The sequence below is a fragment of the Phoca vitulina genome, unplaced genomic scaffold (assembly GCF_004348235.1).
Source record: "Phoca vitulina isolate PV1807 unplaced genomic scaffold, GSC_HSeal_1.0 scaffold32, whole genome shotgun sequence".
Lineage (NCBI taxonomy): Eukaryota > Metazoa > Chordata > Mammalia > Carnivora > Phocidae > Phoca > Phoca vitulina.
In genome coordinates, this window is record NW_022589735.1 from 11,119,932 (window position 1) to 11,137,917 (window position 17,986).

The window sequence follows — 17,986 nt, forward strand, 5'->3', positions numbered from 1 at the left end:
CAGGTAGTTGTTTTTGTATTTTTTTCCCAGAGTTTATAGTTGTTATTTGTTGGAGGATGAGTTTGTCAGGTACCCACTTCTCCATACCAGTAGTGTGAGTTCTGTTATCCTACTGCTTTCCTATGAGAGCCGAGTAAACACACCAGCGTCATGTAAACAGACAAAACTGTAGGCTCAGTACATGCCTGCCTATTTCCTTGATCAGATATCAACGAGTGTGCCCAGAACCCGCTGCTATGTGCTTTCCGCTGCATGAACACCTTCGGGTCCTATGAATGCACATGCCCGATTGGCTACGCCCTCAGGGAAGACCAGAAGATGTGCAAAGGTACGGCCACAGACAGGAGACACTTTATTTGCCACACTGGAAATGTATTTTAATGATCTTACAGTTCTCCACTATCTTCTTCTAGCGTTTACAGACGTATCTGACAGTATTTTGCTGGTAGATTCCCACACCTAGATAACAAGACACTTGAGGATCTACCTGAGCAAATCAAAGATAAGACAGGTTGAAGAGCCCACCATTGTCACACTCTTGGGCTCTTATTAAAGCAAAGACTGTCCTTTCCTGAACTTTTTTTTTACTATAGTATTTTTTTTATTTAAGTGCAATTAGCCAACATATGGTACATCATTAGTTCCAGATGTAGAGTTCAGTAATTCATCAGTTGCGTATAACACCCAGTGCTCATTGCATCACGTGCCCTCCTTAGTGCCCAACCCCCAGTTACCCCATCCCCCCCACCCACCTCCCTTCCAGCAACCCTCAGTTTGCTTCTTACAGTTCAGAGTCTCTCATGATTTGTCTCCCTCTCTGATGATTTCCCATTCAGTTCTTTCTGGAACTTCTTAGCATTAGGACCAGTGCCGAAGCTTTTATAAATCTAGAATGTAGCCAAGAGTTGGAAGAGACTTGGCTCCTTTCTCTGTGACATGGTAGTGTTTTAAGAGCCAGAAAACCAAACCTAAGACTTCAAAATCCGAAACAGTAGCCTGCTCCTGAGAATTTTATTTTCCTGTTAAAACTGTTTTCTAGATCTGGATGAATGTGCTGAAGGGCTCCATGACTGTGAATCTAGAGGCATGATGTGCAAGAACCTGATCGGCACCTTCATGTGCCTCTGCCCGCCCGGCATGACCCGACGGCCGGACGGAGAGGGCTGCGTGGGTAAGGCTTTGCGGGGTGGGGTCTGCTTAGTTTAGATGCCTACCTCAAGGCAGATTTATAGCACTAGTCCCAAACCATCCTCACTCCCAGCCAGCTTTTTTTCTAGCTCTTTCAAGACTGTGTGGTCGCTGGATTTCTTCCATCTCAGGGGTTGTGCCGGTAGAACGCAGTTTAGATCATGCAATGCCAATGAGGCCTGTCCTTGCTTTTCATCCTTCTGTGTCCTGTAAATTGAAAACACTTAATTGAGAAGTAGAGGACAGCTCCTTGAAACAATTCTGCTTGTTTAGCAAAGTGAAAGTATGAGAGGGTGTTCTCGTTTTGGTATCACTCCATCAACGAGGAGAGGAAGAGGCAGCTCATCTCCAGACCCCTGCACAGGCTGGATCGCTGTGCGACTGGGCCATATTGTTTGTGACCTACTTGGACCTTAGTTAATTCATGTGTAAATGGAGGCGGTGCAGCTGGGTCTCTAAGGTGGCTTCAGGAGTGGAAAATGTTCAGGTTTTACGGTGCACGTCGCAGTCCCCCAGCACATACAGTGGCCGTGGCTGCCTGGCCCGTTTTTCTCAGCACTTCTTCCCCAAAGTGTTGTCACCTGGGATGGTGCAATCAGAGTCCTGGAGAAAAGATGGTTGCCCCTCCTTGAACTCAGAATCTTAGTTACGGGGACGCCTGGGTGGCTCAGTCATTAAGCATCTGCCTTCAGCTCAGGTCATGATCCCAGGATCCTGGGGTCCTGGGATCGAGCCCCGCATCGAGCTCCCTGCTCAGCGGGAAGCCTGCTTCTCCCTCTCCCACTCCCCCTGCTTGTGTTCCTTCTTTCACTCTCTCTCTCTCTCTCTCTCTCTGTCAAATAAATAAATAGAGTCTTTAAAAAAAAAAAAAAAAAAAAAGGATGTTAGTTACGGTCCTAGCCTCTAATCCCTTGAAAACGGTGGGGGTATTTGGAGGGACATTTGAAGATAGTGAATAATGTCTTATTTTGGGGAAAAAAATCACAAAATAAGATTCTTAAAAATGAATCTATCAGTGATTGCCTGGTGCTAGAAGCCAAAATGGAGAGTGGCTGCAAAAGGACATTAGGGACCTCTTTGGGAGATGGGAAATTCTAAAAGTGGACTGTGGTGATGACCACACAACTCTGTAACTTACTAAAAATCACTGACTTGTGCACTTAAGACATGCAGACTTTATAGCAAGTAAATTACACCTCAAGAAAGCTGTTTGAAAAAGTGAATCTAACACAGGAAGAGAGATACAAGGATATTCGCTACAATTTTGTTCATAGTAACAACCAAAAAAAAAAAAAAAAACCCAACTGCCCAAGACAGTGAAATAAACGTGGAGTATCGTCCTGTGAGATTCCGTAGAGCAGGTAAGGGTTCTACTGAAGCAAGACTCTTAATGTCTAGTTACAGAACAATATATAATGTCATATTTTAAAGAAAATTATAAGTAAATACTGTATGTTTTCTGTAGGTAGGTATGTATGTATGTAAGCAAGTAAATACACAGAAAAATTTTTTAAAAGATCAAACCCCACTTCACAGAAGGAATTACCCTCAGGGAAGATACTAAGATTAGAGGGTACTAGTCTGAAACGTAATTCAACCTTACCTGTCAATTTTAATTTTTTACAGAAGAGTGGAATTCGTGAATTACATGCATAATATAAAATTAATTTTTAAATGTCTGCAAACAACCAATCAGACTGTAGTTCGATTTCGTAGTTTCTCTTAATCTATTAGGTATTTCATTCAATATACACTACTTACCAAACTTAAAAGTGGATGACATCTACAGTTATGCAGTGGTTCCTTCAAAAGCACTGTTCTCCCAGGATCTGAAAACCTAGAAAATATACCCAGACTCCTGAGTCACGTTGACAAACTCACATGTGTTTCTCAGAGTCTCACACAGAGCATATGCTAACATGCTTGAAACGGTACAAGTAGATTGTATGGAAGACACTGTGAACCATCCTGCCTTCTTATGGTGCATGAGATCCATTTTCATTTCCTCCTCTTTTTTTAAATTCTTTGAGTGTGTATGTGTGTTTGAATTTCATCTAAAATACTTAGAAATGTGTTTTATTTTTTACACCTGGAAAAATTTTTATTTTTGTAACTAGCTGAATTTTACATTGTATGCTCACTACATTTACCTGTGTGTTTCCTGGGAGCAAGGGGGTGGGCACTGTGATTACTTCAGGAACCCAGTTTTCTGGTCCCGGATGTGCCATAAATGAGCTGGGTGACTCAAAAGAGGCTAAATTCTCTACCTCTGTCTCCCTCTACAGAGTGAGAAACTACATGATTTGGGTGGGAGGAGGAGGAGTGTTTTAGCTCTAATATTCTGTGATCCCGTGTACTTGCTTTTTCAAAGAAAAGACCTAGGGCAGCATTATACATTTGGAATTTCTTCATTGTTAAAAGATGCTACAGAAGATCCAGGTTCTAAAACATTTCTGATCCTCAGGCTTTTCATGATACCATGCTGGTAGCTGAACCTTCTGCAGAACTTTCTTTGATCATCAGAAGACTCTTTGTAGCAAAGTTCCATTTAATACAGACATGTTTTTATAGTTAGAAATTCCATTATAAACAGCCAAAATATTATTATAAATAAAAAGTGTTTACAATGTCAGAATGAGAATGAAAGATAAAGCCACAAAAAGAAACACAATAAAAATTCCAGTGAAACTGGAATCCAACAAAATTATCCCCCAAATGTCAAATGCAATAGAAACTAAAAATATTACAAGCTAAAGAATTAGACTTACATAGGAAATCTAAAACCTCTATAAAGAAAACTATAAATGCAGTCACAGGTGAAATATTTTTTAATTGAAGTATACTTGATACACAGTGTTACATTAGTTTTAAGTCTACAACTGCAGTGATTCTACAAGTTTAAATATTATGCTGTGCTCACCCCCAGTGTAGCTACCGTCTGTCACTATGCATTACTCTAACAGTATCATCGACCCTATTCCTTATGCTGTGTCTTTTATTTCTACGGCTTTTTCATTCCATAACTGGAAACCTATACTTCCCACTCCTCTTCGCCCATTTTGCCCAACCTCTCCACCCCCCGTCCTCTGGGAACCATCAGTTTGTTCTCTGTATTATAGGTCTGGTTGTGCTTTTGGTGTGTGTTTATTCATTTGTGTTTTTAGATCCCACATAGGAATGAAGTCATATGGTATTTGTCTCTCTCAGTCTGACTTATTTCACTTAGCATAATTACTTCTAGATCCTTACATATTTTCTCAGATGGCATGCCCTCATACTTTTTATGTCTGCATAACATTCCATTGTGTGTATGTCCCACATCTTCCTTCATTATCCATTCATCTATCAATGGACACTCAGGTTGCTTCCATATCTTGGCTCTCATAAATACTGCTTCAGCAAACAAGGAGTGCATATATCTTTTCAAATTAGTGTTTGCATTTTCTTTGGGCAAATGCCCAGTAATGGAATTACTGGCTCATAAAATAGTTCTATTTTTAATTTTTTGAGGAACCTCCATACTGTTTTCCACAGTAGCTGTACCAGTTTGCATTCCCACCAACCATGGTTTGATGATTCCTTTTTCTCCCCACATCCTTGCCAACAGTTGTTATTTCTTGATTTTTTGACTTTAGCCATTCTGACTGGAGTAAAATGATACCTCATTGTGGTTGCAATTTGCATTTCCCTGATGATTAGTGATGTTGAGCATCTTTTGATGTGCCTGTTGCCCATCTGTATGTCGTCTTCGGAAAAGTGCGAACTCAGTTCCTCTGCCCATTTTTTAGTCAGATTTTTTTTTTTTGGTGTTGAGTTGTGTAAGTTATTTATATATTTTGAATAGTGACCCCTTATCAGATATAGCAGATGAAATTTGACTATGCAATATACTATGCCCAGTAATTATTTTTTAAGTAAACAAATGAATAGAAAAACCTAATAAGTAGAAAAAAGTTCACCAAGATCATTAAATTTTAATGAAAATCTTGACAATACTATTGGCTATTCATTTTGAAATGAATAAAATTTATTTCAAAATGAATTTTGAAATATTAATGAGAGGAAGGAAGGCTTTGCTTTTAAGATGATGGAATAAAAATGTGTTCCCTCACTCCTATCCCCTGAAGATTTAGAAATACAATGGAGGAGGGAAGAGTGTTGTTTATTTAAATGAGGAATGGTCCCCAAATACAGACTCTGAAGAATATCTTTCAAATATTATAAAATTTCAATCAAAAACACATTAAGAGGTGCAGTGACATATTCTTCTTTAGACTTTAATAAAATACAGATATCTTTCAAAGTAACTGCCCCAATTTAAGAGTTCATCCAGCAGTCTTTGAGTAGAAGATTGGGAACACAGGTGAATGAGAGAAATATAAAATGTTTCTGTAGAAGTCCAGTTCCACATTCAGTGTGAAAAGGGAAAACACAGTTGACATTAAGACTCAAAGAACTTTACTCAGAGCCACAGTGACCTCCTAAATTACAAAAAACTTGGTATGCATGCCCCATGGGCAGAGAGTATAACCAATTTGGTGAGAGAATGCTCATACAACAAACATGAATTGAAGCTATAGATTACACCCAGCTCAGCAATGGGTGATCTTCTGTTACATTATTTTTCAGCAAATAGTTGAAATGATGAAAATCAGTCAAAGATGGATAGTTACACAAGAGTGCAACTAAGTTATATATATTGGGGTTGGGTGGGGGGGGAGAAAAAAGGAATATAAACAAGAATTAGACTAAAACACCTCAGGAATGGAAGAAGACAAGTTTAGGAAAATTGTTTCATAATCTGTAAGAGACACCATTAAATAAAAACTATAATAAAAGAGCTTGAAAATGAAGATAAAGCAATCTCAAGAGAGAATGATCTAGCAGAGCTCAGAAAAGAAAAGCATCACAGAAATTAGGCACAGTAGAATTAATAAAAAGAAGCAAAGGATGAAAACACAGGTGAAAATGTGGGTATGGAAGTGATTAATAAGAAAATGATATAGGTGGAAGACAAAAAATCCAACATTGCATAAAGTCCCCCCAAAAAGAGAAAAGTAAAAAAAAAAAAAAATTGAAATATATTTGAGTATATGAGTATCTTATAGAAGATATTTATATCTGTATATAAGAACACACCGCCCCCATGAAAAACTATTACAGAACAGTCACTTACTGAGTTACACTTTACTGAACACCCGCTGTGTGTGTGGCTCTTGGAAGACCCTAATAAACTAGAAGGACAGGTGGTCCTCCCCACCCCCCCTCCCTGCCCCCACTTTGCTCTCAAGTTGTGTATGTTCTGCTCAGGGAACAACAGGCATCAAACAAGTAATGGACATGATAATTTCATATAGCAGTAAATCTTTTTGAGTAAGATTTAATGTTTAAATGGGAGCTAATTTAGAAGACATTTCCAAGGAAGGCTTCACTGACAAGGAGACATTTGAGCTGATGCATAGAAATGAAAAGGAGGGGCGCCTGGGTGGCTCAGTCGTTAAGCGTCTGCCTTCGGCTCAGGTCATGGTCCCGGGGTCCTGGGATCGAGCCCCGCGTCGGGCTCCCTGCTCCACGGGAAGCCTGCTTCTCCCTCTCCCACTCCCCCTGCTTGTGTTCCCTCTCTCACTCTCTCTGTCTTCAAATAAATAAATAAAATCTTAAAAAAAAAAAAAAAGGAAAAGAAATGGAAAGGAAAGAGCAGTAAGAGCAAAGATGCCTGAGGCTGGAATGAGGGCCTGCTTAGCTGGACCTTGTGCCAGGAGAGTGGCATGAGGTGAGGTCCAAATGCAGGCCACGGTCAAGAGACAGTTTTGTGGCGCATGCACTGTGGCAGAGTGGTTCCAAGTGGGGCCCTGGAGATGGATGATGAATCTGAGAAACCTCGACTCGTATCTCCTAGCTCTGTGATTTGGGGCAAGCTGGCTTCACTATGTTCCTCAATTTCGTCCTCTAAACACAAATAGGAATAATGAGAGCACTTCATAGGATTATCGGGGAAATTAAATTAGTTAAGTCATATAAAACCCTTAGAACAGTGCTTGACATACAGTAGAATTTCACTTGTTGTTAGTTGTTGTTACTGTCTGATTTACATTTTCAAAGATGTCCGGTTGCCTAGTGGATAATGCGTCGTGAGGGGTTAGGAGTAGAAACAGGGTCCATTTAGGCGGCAATTTTAATCATCCAAATGAGAGCTGAAGAAAGCTCAAATAAAGGCCATAGCAGGGTAAAAATGTCGTTAAAGGGACTCAGATTCAGAGTGTACTTTGGAGATAATCAACAGAATTTGCAGATGGATTGATAGGCTACAGTGGAGGAAGGAAGAGAGGTAGAGAAGATGAGTCCCTGGAGTTTACTTGAATAAATGACGGGATGATGCAACTATGAACTGATAAGGAAAAGACGGGAAGAAACTGCCAAAGTAACTGCCAGAAATATAGGAGCCTTCCAAGTGGTAACATTAGATACACAGATCTGTTCGTGAGCCGTGGCTATAAAGTGCTGGCAAACAGGTTGTCGTTGAAAAGTCATGGGATTGGATGAGGACACCACGAGAGCAGAGAGAGTGGAGGGGCAGTGACTGAGCTCTGAGTGCTCCAAAATCTAGTGTGACTGAAGATACTTAGAAAACTAAAAATGAGTGGCCAGCAGGAGAGGAAGTTCTCCAGCTCGGTGTCAGACCGTGACAGTTAAAAGGATGGATTATTCAAGCAGGGAGTGGCCACTTGTGTCCAATGTTGCTGAGATAAAGAGCAAGACATAGAAAGAGAAGGAGCAATAAGATTTGGTGGCCTCTTCATCACCAATCATCAGGTAGATGAAAACCAAAACCGCAAAGAGATATCACCTCACACCTGTTAGGATGGCTAATCATAAAAAAGACAAGAGATAACAAGTGTTGACGAGGATGTGGAGAAAAGGAACCCCATGCACTGTGACCGTATGTACTGTTGGTGGGAACGTAAACTGCTAAGGCCACGAGGTATGGATTTTGGAATTTCCTCAAGAAATTAAATATAGAACTACCACATAATCCAGCAGTCCCACTTCGGGGTATATATCCAAAGGAGACAAAAGCATTATCTCAAAAAAATACCTGAACTCCGGTGTTCATTGTAGCATTATTGGCAATAGCCAAGGTGTGGGAACATCCTAGGTGTGTATCAGTGCATGAGTGGACAAGAAAACGTACACACACACGCACACACACACAAGCGTGCGTGCGCACACACACACAGGATTCAGGGAATCCTGTCATTTGTGAGAACACATGGATGAACCCAAAGGGCAATATGCAAAGTGAAATAAGCCAGACCGAGAAAGACACGGTATCACTTATATGTGGAATCTAAAAAAATAAAAATAAATAAATTGAGCTCACAGAAATAGTGGAGAAAAATGTTTGTCAGGGGCTTGAGGGTGGGGGAAATAGGGAGAGGTTGGTAAAAGCGTACAAACTTACAGGTATAAGATGAAAAAGGTCTAAGGATCTAATGTGTGATGTGGCGGCGACTACCGCTGATAACACTCTACTGTGCAATTGAAATTTGCTAAGAGAACAGAATTTAAATATTCTCACACAGAAAAAGGGCAAATATGTGAGGTAATGGGCGACTGATTCACTCGACGGAGGAATCCTTTCACTTTATAAATTTTACTTTACTCAATAAATCTGGAAATAAAATAGAACAAAATAGGAATCAGAGCGCTGAGGAGGGAAAAAAAAGAAAGAAAGAAATTTGTCCTGAAGGGGAACACAAATGAGGTACTAGTTAGAGGTATAAGACGTTATTAAAAGAGATGGTTTTTTTTAAGATGGAAGTTATGAGAAAATGTGTGTCGAGAGAATAACTCACTGAAAAAGGATAACTGTGAACTCTTGGAAGGCAATCCAGAGTACAAGTGTAAAGAGTGGCCTTTGAGAAAAACCAGAGAATCTTTAACTGTAGAAAAAGACAAGAGGTGGAAAGTGAGGGCCACACAGGTGGTGGGTGGTGGAGAGATGGAGTTCTTGTCTCCGTGTGCAGTAGTCACTGTAGGAAGTGGGAGCATGGTGGACATACGAAGAAATACAGTAAGATTTTCAAAGGAGCATTAGTTCCCATTTGAGATTTGAATCATGAGTTAAAGTGAGACCTGTCCTGTTTGTGGGTTTGTCTCTGGCCTGTCATGCTGCGTAGACAGCTAAGTGCACAAAGAGAGAGCGGTGGACAATGCCATGGTCACTAATTGGCAGTCCTGATGTGATCGAGAAATTTTTCCAAGGATAAAACCTGGAATGCTAGAAATCAAAATTCCATAGGTAGTGCAGCATCACACCAAGATATTCCCTAGTGAAGTTACAAATTTCAACAAGAGAAAAAAGAAAAGAAGTTATCAGAAAAGACTTCTGATGGCTTGAGGCACCTGGGCAGAAAAGGAAAATTACCTACAAGGCAGGAGAAAATCAAGTTACTTTCTTCAAGGTCTCACACTAATTCTCACGCCAATGGTAGCAGAGTAAAAGTAATCTAAAATTTTGGGACCTGTCTAGCCATCTTTCAAGTATAGAAGCTCTATTACATGTCATCAGACATGGAGGAACTCATTCAGTATGTCCAACAAGAGCCCTTCTTAAAAAAAGTAATTCAGACAACAAAAATACAAATCAGAATAAAGGTGAACGACCTCAGGGATAGCATTAGATCAACAAGGCAGACCTTGAACCCTCAGATTCTAGAAATAACAGACACTATACAGTTTTTTAAATCCATAACTTAGCTCACTATTTTTGTATATACTTTAAAAATTTCCATAATAAGTTTTTTTTTTTTCCTAAAAGGGAAGGAAAATTTCACCCAAGACACATGATGGTGAATTTTAGGACACCAAGAGCAAAGTGAAACCCCTTAAAGCTTCCAGAGAGAAAAACCAGATTTCCTGCAAATGAACAGTTAACATTGGGTAAAAGAAAAACAATGGAGCAATATTTTCCAAAGATGTCTAAGGGAAGATAATTTTGAACTAAAATTCTACACTCAATCCAGTAAGAAAATAAAAAAGACATTGTCAGAAATGTATTCTAGAATGTTTACCACCCACATACCCTCTAAAATGATTACCAAACTAGATACTCCCATGTTTTGTTTTATTAATCTAAAAGGACGGAGTACTATCCATGAAGCAGTGGTAAGCCAAGGAACCAGGAAACCTCATGATTTGGTTTACAGAGATACTGATGGCACGTAAAGAAAAGATCTAGCAAACCAAAATCTCTAGATCACATCGGCGTGGCAGGTGGCACCAGGAGAGGGCAGAAGAACTCGTGCCAGAGACTTTTGAAACTGGTCCTTGTTGACACCGATGGAAAGTATTCATTGCTGAGTATGTGCTTGAAGTCGTTTCATGGTTACCACTGAAAGGACAGAAAGAAGATTATAACTTCCAGACATGAGATGGGGACAAGAGGAGGGCATAGAAATCTAGACTACTGTAAGGAATATTGAGAGAGGAGGGCAAGAACATGGTAGATACAAAACAAAATAAAACGACAGGTAAGACTCCAAACACATCAGCAGTCACGATAGCTAGGAATAAACTACCAGTTAAAAGGCGGGCCTACTTTTTAAAACTCCTTTTAAATCCAGTTTGGTGCTTTTTGTAAAAGAAAGGTACCAAGTCAAGATGTGAGATAGATCTACAATAAAGGGATGGAACAAAACATTGAGGGCAAATGCTGATAAAAAGAAAGCAAAAGCAAAATAAATACCAACAAATTAAAGATTTTTAAAGAAGTATAAAGATGAAAGCAGCTCAGTCAAAAATATCTCATTATCATGAGCTCCTTTATGCTCATAATAACAGAGCTTCAAAAAAAAATGCCCCAAGCAAAATTTACAGAATACAAATATAGTAAGGACAAAGGAGATTTTAATAAAGCAGTTTTGCTCTAATTTATCACCAACCAAAAGAGCAGTACTACCTAAATTCCTTCTACCATTAGTGGCCCTCATACACCATACTACTGTGATTTTACTCAAAGCTAGTCTGGAAGCTTGCCCTTCATCCCTGCCTGTGTGGCTTTAACCCTACTCTCTTCTCCTCCCTAACACCTCCCCCTGCTCTGCTCCCAGCCTCTCTCTCCTGTCATGTAACCAGCACCCTCTTCCCCACAGTTCTTTCCCACCTTGTCTGGTGTCGCAGGGCGAGTTTATGTCTTGTGGAGGCCAGTTTTCATCAACCACCACCCCTTCCCCACGAGCGGTGGGGAGGGAAAAAGAAAGAAAAAACTTTGTTAAGAAAGAACCCACCTGGAAGGATGAAGTTAAAAATAAATCCATATTCACATATGACTGGTTTTTATCCCATCATAGTATCTTGGCGAGGAAGTTTTAAATAAGATATAACCCACTCGAGGACAATTTGAACATAGTAATTTTACAGTCTGCTCATTATTCACCCTGTTTGTTTTCCCAAAGATGAAAATGAATGCAGGACCAAGCCAGGAATTTGTGAAAATGGGCGCTGTGTGAACACTATCGGGAGCTATAGATGTGAGTGTAATGAAGGATTTCAGTCAAGTTCCTCAGGTACCGAATGCCTTGGTAAGTGACACCTGAGCGTATTTTACCTGGTAAATAAAACATCTGTTTTATGATGTCCTCACAGAAGAGCTCTACATACATATTCTTGTCTGCTAAAAAATCCTCCAATCTGAGTAATCCATATACTTCTTCCTAAAGGTACACATCTATTAAAATGATGTATTTCTGTGCATGTGAGTTGTATGCACATCTATGTGTAATGTAAATAGCCATCTTAAATAGTCTTTCCAAAATTAAGATTAATTAAGCTCTACGGAAAATGTGACTTTAGTAAAACTTACATCAGGAGATGATTTAATTCCAAAAGAAAATATTTGCTGTGTGAGGTAAGCTTTGCCGTATTAGAAATATTAAAGTAAATGCCACATTTCAAAAATGCAATGAAGTTTAATTTTTATTTTATGGTACAGAAAAATGTTTTACAAAATATTTTCCTATGGAAAATATGAATCTCAGACATTATGTTGTATTTTAATGCTAAAATGCATACATTATAAACCATTTCAGTTAATTATGAGCAGGTGTAAAAGTATGGAATAGTAAAATTTAAGGCAAACAGAGAAATAAGAGCACTCATCACTTGATCTGATATAAAAACAGCATGTTTCAGCTATATCAGATTTTTCTCCAAATGATGTCATTGCATTATATCCTAGGAAATTGTTAGTCAAGAAATTAAATTTTATTTGCTGATGTCTTCAATCCAGACCCTTACTAACCACCATCTTTCTGGCAATAGAAAAGATAGCATACAAATTACAATGTACTTCTCTGTTCGTATTATTAAGGTTTCACTAGGATGGTTCATAAAACCATATTAAAGATTTATTTGCCTATTTACATCAGAGAAATTCCTTTATTTATACTAAAAAAAAAAAAAAATCTGTTCAGTCCAAATGTTTGAACACTCTTTTAGATGCAGAAAAGCTGAGATTGGATTGAATATGTACCAAGATGGTAACATCATCCAGGATTTACTTTTCAAAAACAAGTCCTGATACTCATTTGCTTATTTAAAGGGAAATAATTTGGGATGCCTGGGTGGCTCAGTCGGTTAAGCATCTGCCTTCAGCTCAGGTCATGATCCCAGGGTCCTGGGATCGAGCCCCACGTCGGGCTCCCTGCTCGGCGGGGAGCCTGCTTCTCCCTCTCCCTCTGCCCCTCTCCCCTGCTCGTGTGCTCTCTCTCTCTCTCTCGACAAATAAATGTTTAAAGATAAATAAATAAAAGGAAATAATTTCACTTCATTTTCCTTTTATTTGTGTTCTACAGGAATGGTAGTATACTATCAGTTAGCTGTTGATGGGTTAAAGAAAAACAAATCTATTTCCTAAGCATCATACCACTTTTTGTCAAATTTAATAAATTGTAGTAAAAGAGCACACTGCAGACTCCCTTCTCCCAACAACTTTATAATCGTGAAGCTTTCTGAAGCAGGGTGGCTGTTCACAGAGAAGAATATTTACCTTTGAGAAAGTTTGTGCCGGGAAGAAGAACACTGACTGTCCTATCTTCTATGAAGACCAGGTGTCAGTTCCATGTCAGTGATGCTCATTACCCACATTGTCATTTCAGACACCCGACAGGGACTCTGCTTTGCGGAGGTGTTGCAGACCATGTGCCAGATGGCATCCAGCAGCCGCAATCTGGTCACAAAGTCCGAGTGCTGCTGCGACGGGGGGCGGGGCTGGGGGCACCAGTGTGAGCTTTGCCCGCTTCCCGGAACAGCCCAGTACAAAAAGATATGTCCTCATGGCCCTGGATACACCACCGATGGAAGAGGTGAGGAGCTGAGCAAAAGTCACGCACATTTTCGATGCAGTGAACATTAATTCAGATTAATTTGAAGGAAAAGTGAAAAAGTGATATAATGGCTAAAATATTTATATGTATACGTGTTTGTATATGCTTTTTGCCAATGATTAAGAGACTTGAAAAGATGTAATCTTCATACCGAATCTAAGAGGTAGAATTTATTAGGAAACTAAAGCATGAAGCTTAGGTAATGATAAGTAATTTTCTTGAGATAACACCCTTTCTAAGGGGTCTAAGAACATACCTGTCTAGCCCCAAAGGCCATGTCTGTAACCTCCAAACTATATTTGCTTTATTTAAATAAGTGTTTATTTGAGGGTGCACAAGGACGCAGTCTGTTTGCAGCATATTTACAAACCAGCATGTCTCATAATTGGTTTAGTGGCTTCCAGTTGTTTTTTTTCCCCCTGAGACCACTCCTCATTTAAGGAGTTTATATCTAAAGGCTCTAACTTTGGAGATCATTCTAGCCTCTGATCCATTATTCCTCTTTGTTTCCACTTTTTTTGTACAACCACCTGATAGACTAGAGCCCTGAAAAAATACCATTTTCTTCTATTACTGTACAGACTTTGGTCCTGGGCCCGATTACTCTGCTCATGAAGCCCTTTCTTCAGAGTCTAATCCAAGTGTGGACGTGAGGTCCAGGCGTGGGAAATCACCACAAATCCCAGATTAGTTGGACTTCAGAGAGATAGCTTTCTACATCTCGCCAAAATAATTCATACTTAGTTTGCAAAATGAGTAGACTGAAGCAGGGCTTTCAACAGAGCCTCCATTTATGGACCTCTTCCAATCCCGTCAGGATATTCTTTCCCTTCCGTGTTGCCATTCAGCGGAGTGATGAAGAGGTACTCGAGCGCTGCTGTGAATGCTGGTTGCTCATTATTTCACGTCCGTCCCTTCGTTTCTCTTAGCTTCTCACCAGTTTTATCCTTGCCTGTATATTAACTTGTGTGTTTGTTTTTATTTGGGGTTTTCTTTTTCGCCCACAGATATTGATGAGTGCAAGGTGATGCCGAACCTCTGCACCCACGGTCAGTGCATCAATACCATGGGCTCATTCCGATGCTTCTGCAAGGTTGGGTACACGACAGACATTAGCGGTACCTCGTGCATAGGTAAGGCGCGGGTCCCTGCGTCTGGGGGGGGCCAGCGACTGTCTCCTGCGAGTCACTGGGGCATGCGGGAGCTTTACTGCGGGGCATTGCAGTGTACCTTTCATGCAGTCATGCCATTCCTTTCAGGAATGCGGCTCCCGATAGCATAGTCGTTGTCCTTGTCCAATAATGTGGGACACAGAACTGTTCATCAGAAGTGTTTAGTCGGGGAGCATAAAAACTATAAAATATTCTTTCACCATTTTATATTTTAATTTAAAATTATAAGTGCCCCTTCGTGTGTCAGTCTCTTGTTGAAAGAGGAGGGCTTCTGGCGGTGAGCCTGTGTGTGAGCATATGTAGGGAGAGCGCTCTGTGCTTGTTTCTCATTGCTGGTTTTTTGCATAAAATATACGAATGAAGCCTCATGTAAAATTTGCAGTTGCAAAGCAGTGTCAGGACAGAATCCTTCTACATTTTTACAATCTCTTTTTCTAATTTAGTTTCTTACGGTCTCACCCCCACCATTCTGTACCAGTGGAGGGCAGGGGGTGGGGGGCTGGCCTCTAATGAGTCTTTCCAAAGCATGTGACTTAGTTTTCATTGAAGAAAAAAAAAAAGTGTCTCTTCTCCTCCATATTTAATCAACTTGCATGATAGTCCATTAAAGCACCTATTTCACTAACAAACACACCTGGCATGAAAAGGTTCAGAAAAACCAAACTGACCCTTAGTAAGCATTTGACTCACTTGGTTGGGCGTGGGAGTCCTTGAGAACAGCCACTGATCACCAGGCGTTCTCAAAAATGTGCCTGACTTTTGCTCAGTGTGTTTTACGAGGAAAAGGAGATTGTTTGCTGTCCATCAGTCCTAGCAGAAGAGAGCTAGCATGTTCAAGGGAGGACGATTTCGGGAGGGTTGTTTTGATTCAGGATGTGAGCAGGGTGTGTAGAATCTTTAAGGCACAGTGCTGTGTGCTGGAGCTGTACCATCCCTGGGCCCAAAGAAAAGAGGGAGAGGGTATTGAACCCTGCAAGGACAAAGCTGGGCACCGAGGGCTGCTTTGAAAGGCGCTGTGACCTCTGATCCAGTGACTCAGAGACTGAGCCATCTTGCAGGGAGGGAGCGGAAGGAAGGAAGGACCAGATGGAAGACAGAGGGCAGGAGAGCCTGCCGACCCGTGTATGTGCAGTCGAGCTGCCCGGCCCGGGAGCAGCGTGGGCCTGACTCGGGCGCGGCAAGCCTGTGGGACCCCACGGTGCTCGGCGGGTCAGCTCACAGTTTCAGAGAACGTCTTCCAGAGCCATGTGTCAGAAGAAAGAAACTCCTACTTTTAAGAGAATGATCCTTGAGCTATAAACCAAAGTACATAAATCTAAAGAATGCAGTGGATTTTTTTTTTTTTTTTTTGCCCCCAATTGTCCAGATAGTACATGTATCCCAAGAACCATAGATTGATCTACAAAGTAAACCAGTATGTTACTGTCGAGAAAACTTCTGTGCATCATTTTCCCCTGGCTGTTTTTTCCATTTTAAGTTGAAGTGGGAAGGAAAAAGATGAAGTAAGAACACGGAGGGAGGAAAGAGGCCGGTGGTTTCTTGAAACTGAGAATGTAATCCTGACATCCCTTTCACTTAGATCTTGATGAATGTTCCCAGTCCCCGAAACCATGCAACTTCATCTGCAAGAACACTGAGGGGAGTTACCAGTGCTCCTGTCCTCGGGGCTACGTCCTGCAAGAGGATGGAAAGACGTGCAAAGGTGAGGGAGGCGTCTCTGGCATTTCTGACCCTCGTGTCTCACTCCTTGCACATCTAGCCAGCCACCCTTCCACCTGCATCGCCGTCATTAAAGCACACCTTCCTAGTGACCCCTTGATCATTCACAGACAGTTCTACCAGAGGACACGTGGTAGGAGACAGGGAGAATGAAAGCCCAGATTACAGCTGTTTGCTTCTTATATAGCAAACCGCACAAATTGATAATTAAGTGAAATTAAATAAAACAAAAAAAATGTTAGGGAAGAGATTGAAACAAATAACTAAAATAAGATTTATTTTGCTGCTTATCTAAGATTTTATTTTCTCTTGACTGTCTTTATTACACATTTAGAGCAGATGATTGAAAATGAATGGATGAATTTCACTTTTTTGCACAGGTACTATTAAAAGTAATTATCAAACTAAATTAGACAATGACTATAGCTTCAGGGCTTTACTCGTGCATTCAGTTTTATCATAAACCTCACCTGAATGAAATGAATGGATTGAGAAAATCCCTGTCTAGCTAAATGTTTGAAATATAGGTTATTCTTAAGAAGACAAAGTTGTATTTCCAAGGAATACCAAATAATAATAATAATTATTATTATTATAGCAAGCAGTACTGTTCTCTTGGATCTATTTAGTGAACCGTTATGAGTCAGTTTAATTTTGCATGTTGCTGTGAGGGCAAACAGTGTGTGTTTATTAAGCTTTAAAATAATGAATTAGTGTTATGTGCATCTTATATTGCTTTCTACATTTACTTAAATATATTCTCCCATATTAAGTTTTAATCTAACCAAAATCACACTTCAAGTTTTCTATTGGTATAGTCCAAATATAAATTCGTTTATGACCAGCATTATAGATGCTGTATTTTTGCTTCCTCTGGTGTTTATGATGCTGTGTTCATTTGGATCCTGAGAGCCGGACTCAGAGCTTATTTTCAGACCTTCCATCCATTTCCAGCTTCTGTTTTATTTTTATTTAATCTCCCCCCACCCCCTTAAGAGGAATAAAGTGACCAGTCATATACTAAACTCTGCACTAAATGCAAGAAGTAGGACCTTGGGGTATTCACTTTGAGAAGAGTTCACGGAAACCACTGTGACTCATCCATTCAGTTTCTTAAGAAAACTTTGTGTTACGTATCACCTTAGCCGTCCTATCAGAGTAGCCCGTAGTATGGGCGCTGCTTGGGTGTGAGAAGAAACTGCTCGCCATATGCGTATGGAAGTCTGTGAAGCTTCCAGCAGAGCTCTAGACAAAATACGCCCGAGTCGAACGTGTCCACCACATCCTGTGGCTTCCTGGGAAGGGATGCGGAGCCAGGTAACTCTGCGCCGGTTTTCACTGGCTTCTCTTTCACCTCAGACCTTGATGAGTGTCAGACCAAACAGCACAACTGCCAGTTCCTGTGTGTCAACACGCTGGGAGGCTTTACCTGTCGATGTCCGCCGGGTTTCACACAGCACCACACGGCCTGCGTCGGTACGACACGACTCCGCGGGGGAGGCTCTGCTGATTGTGGGTCGA

At 40.5% G+C, this 17,986-nt stretch overlaps 1 protein-coding gene across 3 annotated transcripts in view; it reads left to right on the top strand.

Moving 5' to 3' along the window:
* Positions 1-17,986, top strand: part of FBN2 (fibrillin 2) — a 247,723-nt gene that overhangs the window by 218,037 nt on the left and 11,700 nt on the right. For all 3 annotated transcript variants that reach the window (XM_032425314.1, XM_032425315.1, XM_032425316.1), the window contains 7 exons: positions 206-328; positions 1,040-1,171; positions 11,646-11,771; positions 13,347-13,553; positions 14,582-14,707; positions 16,326-16,448; positions 17,825-17,941. In XM_032425314.1, coding sequence (XP_032281205.1) covers positions 206-328; positions 1,040-1,171; positions 11,646-11,771; positions 13,347-13,553; positions 14,582-14,707; positions 16,326-16,448; positions 17,825-17,941 — 954 coding nt within the window. The remainder of the gene's footprint in view (positions 1-205; positions 329-1,039; positions 1,172-11,645; positions 11,772-13,346; positions 13,554-14,581; positions 14,708-16,325; positions 16,449-17,824; positions 17,942-17,986) is intronic.